General features: G+C 35.6%; 1 protein-coding gene across 1 annotated transcript; it reads left to right on the forward strand.

Annotated features, from left to right (window-relative positions):
* Positions 1-1,230: 1,230 nt before the first annotated feature.
* LOC104113514 (amino acid transporter AVT6E-like) lies at positions 1,231-3,402 on the forward strand. The gene has a single exon (XM_009623702.4). The coding sequence runs from the start codon at positions 1,553-1,555 to the stop codon at positions 2,963-2,965; it is 1,413 nt and encodes a 470-aa protein (XP_009621997.1). The 5' UTR covers positions 1,231-1,552; the 3' UTR covers positions 2,966-3,402.
* The last annotated feature ends 3,880 nt before the right edge of the window (positions 3,403-7,282 follow it).

A 7,282-nucleotide genomic window follows, 5' to 3' on the forward strand; every position in this document is an offset into this window, starting at 1 on the left:
GCAAATCTATATTAATTGCCACTTGCAAGGTTGGACTAAGTAGAAACTACAAAGAACTGACCCAAATTGGAAAACAATCAATTAGAGAAAAGATATCTATGATTTTCTTTTGAGTCAAAATCTTAAGTGACAATTAAAACGTCGTTCACCTAATCATTTTGTTGTTCGTAAAAAATAATCATTGAAATGACAAAAACATTTCTATTCGACATGGTGATTTCTGATTTCTGAACTAGTATTGACATGTATTACAATATTTAACAAATGTGTATTACTATGTTAATTCTATGTAAATATCACCACAAATTTTCTAATTTAAGATTCAATTGATTGAATATTGGAACTCTTTAAGCCAAGTGAATAAACTATAAGCTTTGCTTTTATATACTGACTAAAGAAATTAAAGAAGAGCTAATATATTGGCAATATTGGCTGATCCAAACTCGTGACTTTGTAATTTGAATTTTCAGCTTTTGACCATTAAAATTTTGAAAATCTTGGCTACTACAGAATCGTGCTTGAACATTTTTTTCCCTCTTGTTTTGCAATTAATAGTGGAAGTATTTTAATTTGGGTAAAAGGAAAATACTACTGGAAGAAGTTTTAAGTACTTACTGCAAAGACAAGTTTAATATTTTGCTTACTTTTAATGTAATTTGAAGAATTTATAAACGAACCACGACCATATTATATTTATCCGACAGTTTAAGGAACTCCCTCCGATCCATTTTAACTATTATTTTAGCTCAAATTTATTAAAAATAATTATCGTTTAAAGAAATTAGGAACTTAAAACAAATGCACTCATTATTATTTTTTAAATCTATCCTTGCTCGAATAAATTATCTTTACAATTTTTTGAAAAGTACTCATTCTCATTTACATTTATTAGACTAGACTAAAGAGGGAGTAATTTAATTAAATAACTCTTATGAGTAATGCTAGTTACTAAATAATTTTTTAATAAAGACACTTATATTGGATCAGAGGCAATATAGTATGACTGTATGATTAAAATTGTACGTGTATCGCATGTTTAAATCAAATCAATAAAAACATGACAGGTCCTAATTATATCTCCTAATTATAGTTAATGAATATACATTTTCAGTTTATTTATTACTTAACCACAGTAAAATACACTTATTTAATCTAAAACATTAAATGTGATAGTAAGTTTCTCTCTTATAATATGTCCTGCTTCCAAATGGAAATACTATGGTGCAAAATTCCAAGTTCAATCAGCCAATTGGGAACTCAAATTTGAATGCAGCCCTCTTCCTTCATTTCCTCTGACCTTTTCTTGTTCCATCTTACAAGTTATATAGCATAAAAGTAATTAATAAACTGCTTCTATATTAGGAGAGAACCCCAAGATCTAGGGTTCCTCCTTCCTCCAATTCCATACACAAAACTTAATCTTTCATCATTTAATCCCAAAACCCACATCTCCAAAATAGTTTGCATTACTTCTCCGTGCGTTTTTCTTTACTGTTTCTTTTTTTTTTTTAACCTCCATGCGTATAATTTCTGAATATATTATTACAAGAATATGGATAGTAATTATACATCACTTTCCAAAAATTCATCTTTTGTTGAGTTAGAATTAAAAGATGATAACTTTATTAAAGATGGGTATTCAAAATCAAACATTGAGGATGATCTTGATGCTAATGATATTGATTTTGATAATTTACCCCTTATTTTTGGTGAAAATAAATCTGGGTCTGGAATATATGGTGCTGTTTTTAATCTTACAACTACTATTATTGGTGCTGGTATTATGGCATTGCCTGCTACAATGAAAGTATTGGGTTTGGTTCTTGGTGTTGTCTTAATATTATTGATGGCTATTTTGTCTGAGATCAGTGTCGAATTGCTTGTCCGGTTTACTGTACATTGCAAGGCGGCATCGTATGGGGAGGTTGTTCAGGCTGCATTGGGGAAAACAGCTAAGGTTATATCTGAGATTTGCATTATTGTTAACAATGCTGGTGTTTTGGTTGTGTATTTGATTATTATAGGGGATGTTTTGTCCGGTTCGTTTCGTCATATTGGTGTTTTTGATCAATGGTTAGGTCATGGAGTGTGGGATCATAGGAAGTTGGTGATTTTGGTTATGTTGGTGATTTGTCTTGCACCTCTTTGTGCTTTGGATAAGATCGATTCGTTGAGCTTGACTTCGGGTGCTTCTGTAGCTCTCGCGGTTGTATTTGTGTTGGTTGCTTTCACCATAGCGTTTATTAAGCTGGTTGAAGGGAAGATTGAAGCTCCGAGAATGACCCCGGATTTTGGGTCTAAGAAGGCAATCTTAGACCTGCTCGTGGTGATTCCTATCATGTCGAATGCTTATATTTGTCATTTCAATGTTCAGCCTATTTATAATGAGCTCGAAGGTCGCTCACCTCAGAAAATGAATCGGGTGGGACGGATTACCAGTGTTATCTGTGTTTTGGTGTATGTTTCTACTGCAATAGCTGGTTATTTACTTTTCGGGAAGGATACTGAATCGGATGTGCTCACTAACTTTGATAAAGACCTTGGAATTCGTTTCAGCACACCTTTAAATTACATAGTCCGTGTTGGCTATGTTTTTCATCTGGTTCTTGTTTTCCCTGTTATCCATTTCTCTCTTAGGCAGACAGTGGATGCCTTGTTATTTAAAGGATCAGTACCACTAACTGAAAGTAGGAAGAGGTGTCTGGCTCTGACTGTGGTTCTTTTGGCACTCATATATCTCGGATCAACTATGATTCCTAACATTTGGACTGCTTTCAAATTTACAGGGGCGACAACAGCAGTCTCTTTAGGTTTTACATTCCCATCTCTCATTGCTCTAAGGTTGAGCAAAGAAGGGATTGGTTTGAGTCACAAGGAAAAGATATTGTCTTGGTTCATGTTAGTATTGGCCGTTGTAGTTAGCATTGTTGGAGTGGTTGGAAATATTTACAGCCTCGCCAGCTAGTGGGATTGGCTTTTGTTATTTTTTATACAGTAGAAAGTTTTAATGTCTTTGGCCATTGCATTATCTATCCCAGTGAGGATAAGTAACGCTTTGTGAAACGAAGTTTCTAGAAGCAAAGCCCCTGATACGAATCATTTTGGAAAGAGCGGATGAAGGTTTACCATAAACGAAATTGTGGATGCATTCTGTGTCACGCTTAGCTGCTTGTGGAGAGTGGCAAAAGATTGCTGCAGCTGTTAGAGATTGCAATACCTAAATCGCACAGATCCCAGCTCGGTGTATGTTGTTGATAGTTCCATAGTCCTATGAGACTGTTACCTTGTAATTGCTAACAGTAGCCAACAAATTTATAATTTCTCTCCCCTCATATTGGGATCACTATACCACATACAACAAAAATGATTTTATGAATACAATAATTCAATGCCATTCCCAAATCTTCCTTCCAATTCTAAAGCTTGGTTAATTATTTGCAACTTTCTTTATATTGGTCAAAATTGTTTCTAAATCTGTTTAGAGAAAGAGAGATTACTTTTATTACATAGATTCTAGTGTTTCTGTCAACTCGGTTACATGCTTGAATGATGAGCTTTAGCTATTGTCTTCCTTAGATGGATACCTCTGAGTTCACATGTTGCATCCTATATAAATTAGAGGTGGGAAACTTTCCAATGTGCTATTTTATTTTTAAGCATTTAAATGTGTTATCGTATTGTTCTCGTGATAGCATTTGTGGAAATTTTTTACTGGACCGGTATTGTTAAAAACGAAAGATGCATTTCGGCTTTTCTTCCCCCAGAATTGTTTCTGGAAACATGAAGAAAATCGACAGTGGTAGAAGATATTCTCCTATATTGCCCATGTCTGACTGCTTTTTATTGCAGCAAGTTGTAGTTGTATATCAGTTTTTCTTTTTTCTTTCGCTTTAGGCAGCCAACAGTGGAGTTCACTAGCCCGGCTAATCTGGATTTCCTCCTGTTAGGCTCACTTAGTGAGGTAAAGCGTTCCCTATCAAGAGATTCTCCATTCAGTTGTATATCAATCAATCAACTAACTAAGCCTTATCACAAATTTGTTATGGTAGGATGTATGAATTCTGAGTACTCATTCTGCTCAATTTGTTTAAACTTCAGAGGAATATCATTTTGTAAAAATATATTACGTGATTGTTGTGCTAAAAATGAAATATGCAACTGGCTAATCTGCTAGTTCCATGCACATAGACTAGTTCTTTTGTCATCTAGAGCTAACATTCTAAATAGATTAGCTTAGTCTCTTATTTTTGTAACTTGTTAGCTTCCTGCTGCAGCACTGACAAATGTAATGAAGCTAACAACACCTCTTTTGTACACTTTGCATCTTCTTGATGCCAGCAATGGATCTACTTACTTCATATAAAAAAACATTAGTAAGTTGTTTTCTGATCTCTAGCATGCAACTTTTTGTTTTTAGGAGCTTGTGGGAAATACCCAATTCAAAATTTTGTTATATACCTTTCCTTAAATACTAACATAGTTATATGTGAAGATAGTGTATTGGTTCATGTAGTATTGGCCATTGTAGTTAGCATTGCTGGAGTGGTTGGAAATATTTACAGCAGCTAGAGGCATTGGCTTTTGTTATTTTTCATACAGTAGAAAGTTTTAACATCATACCTTTGGCCATTGCATTATCTATCCCCGTGAGGATAAGTTACGGTGTGTGAAACATAGTATGTAGAAGCAAAGCCCCTTATACGAGTATGCTACAATCATATTGGCAAGAGCGGATCAAGGTTTACCATAAACCAAATTGTGGATGCGTTCTGTGTCACGCTTAGCTGCTTATGGAGAGTGGCAAAAGATTGCTGCAGCTGTTAGAGATTGCAATACCTAAATCGCACAGCTTCCCAGCTCGGTATATGTTGTTGATAGTTCCATGGTCTTATGAGTACCTTCTTGTAATTGCTAACAGTAGCCAACAAAATTATAATTGCTCTCCCCTCATATTGGGATCACTATACCACGTACAACAAACATGATTTTTTGAATACAACAATTCAATGCCATCCCCAAATCTTCATTCCAGTTCTAAAGCTTGTTAATTATTTGCAACTTAAGGTTGTGTCTTTTGATGATTACTTTCTTTATTTTAGTCAAAGTTGTTCCTTATTCTGTTTGGAGAAAGGGAGATTACTTTACTTCTGTTACATAAATTCTAGTGAACTTGTTTCTGTCAACTAGGTTACATGCTCGAATGATGAGCACTAACTATTGTCTTCCGTAGTTGGAATTCTCTGAGTTAGGGTGCTCGTTGGTCGGTACGGTATTTAGACATTTTGGTTCGGTATTTTCGGTATTCGATTTTTTAAAATGCTATACCTATACCGTACCTAATTAAATTCGGTATAGTTCGATTTTTCTCCTTTCGGTTTATTCGGTTCGGTAACTTCAGTTTATTCGGTTTGAATATTAACTTGTGCATAGAGTCATAAACTGTAATATTCTTAATTAAAGTACTCAAAAGTATTAAACTAAAAACGTTTTTTGACAAAAATTTTGTCCAAAACCAGCAAATATCAACCCAGAGAGAGAAACCTGTACATTAAGGAATAAATTTGATCAATAGAAATGTCTTGTTACTTGCTTAGAGTTAATTGATGAACTTGGAGAATAAAGGAAAGTAAAATTATAGATTTTTCATATTTATATTATAACTAGTATTTATGAACGTGCGTTGCACGTTAATAATGACACGTGATGATTTAAATATTTATTTATATGAAGGAACAATAAAATTTAATTAAAGAGACAAATTTTAAGTATAATAATACAACAATCATCTAAATACCGAAAAATATTATTACATTAGCATAATACAAGAATTTAAAATAAAAGTACTTCGTCAAAACTTACACAAATGATCAATATTGTTGTGTTGGTTAGATAATTATGTATTATAGTTTAAAAATATTTAATGTGATGGTATCTTAACGAACACTTCTTTATGGACAATATTTTTTGAGTATGTTTCCTCCTAATGCTCTGGTTGCTCTGCCTTAACCAAAATTCTTGTTGTCGGTGTTGATATCCCTCTTGAAAGTGCAATATTGTAACGACCCAGCCGGTCGTTTTGAGAGTAATAGCCCCGATCCCCTATTTACTACTTCTCCCACATCTATTTCTGCTATTGTGACTTGCCGGGAGGTTTCGTTTTAGTTTTTGGATTGATTTGGGACACTTAGTCTTTACACAAAAGTTTAAGTCTTAGAATTTTGACCGTAGTTGGAACTGTGTGAAGACGACTCTGAAATGGAATTTCCTCGGTTTTGTTAGCTCCGTTGGGTGATTTTGGACTTAGGAGCATGTCCGGATAGTGTTTTGGAGGTCTGTAGCTTATTTAGGCTTGAAATGGCGAAAGTCGAATTTTTGGAGTTTTGGGCCGGTAGTGAAATTTTTTATATCGGGGTCGGATTCCGATTCCGAAAATTTGAGTAGGTCCGTAATGCTGAATATGACTTGTGTTCAAAATTTAGGATCAATCGGACGAGGTTTGGTTGGTTTCGGCATCTGTTGTCGAATTTAGAAGTTTCAAGTTCTTTAAGTTTGAATTGGAGGATGAACTGTGTTTTTAGCGTTGTTTAATGTGATTTGAGGGCTTGACTAAGTTTGTATGGTGTTTTGGGATTTGTTGTGTATTTTTGAATAGTTGGTTAAATTTATATTTTTATTTCATTATTCCGTAAAATGTTAGGCTTACCTAGTTGTACAGACTAGGTGTCGTCACGACGTCACACGAAGGGGAAATTGGGTCGTGACAAGTTGGTATCAGAGTTCTAGGTTCGTAGGTGTCGTGAGTCACAAGCCGGTTTAATAGAGTCTCGAGGATCGGTACGGAGACGTCTGTACTTATCTTCGGGAGGCTATGAAATTGTTAGGAAAATTTCACTACTTTGATTCCTTGTCGTGCGAAAACAATTGTTGACTTCTAAGATTCTAAACTTTTGTATTCTATTCTCTCACAGATGGTGAGGACACGTACAAGCGGATCTGATGAACAGGCACCCGCGGCACCTGCTAGAGCCGCGAGAGGCCGGGGCCGGGGTAAAGGCCGAGGACGTCCACGTGGTGCAGTCAGTGCACCCGCACGAGCTGCTACAAAGGAGCCCCCAGTAGCTCCAGTTGGAGGGCAAACACCTGAGGTACCTGTTTCTGCACCAGCCCTCCAGGAGACTTTAGCCCAGTTTCTGAGCATGTTCAGCACCTTAGCTCAAGATGGATTGATTCCACTTGCCCCTGCCACATCTTAGACCGGGGGAGGAGCACAAACTCCGTCGCC

This window comes from Nicotiana tomentosiformis, chromosome 12 (assembly GCF_000390325.3).
Source record: "Nicotiana tomentosiformis chromosome 12, ASM39032v3, whole genome shotgun sequence".
Lineage (NCBI taxonomy): Eukaryota > Viridiplantae > Streptophyta > Magnoliopsida > Solanales > Solanaceae > Nicotiana > Nicotiana tomentosiformis.

What these genes read in the sequence shown, in the direction of transcription:
- LOC104113514 (XM_009623702.4), top strand. Translation starts at nt 1,553, where the DNA reads ATGGATAGTAATTATACATCACTTTCCAAAAATTCATCTTTTGTTGAG.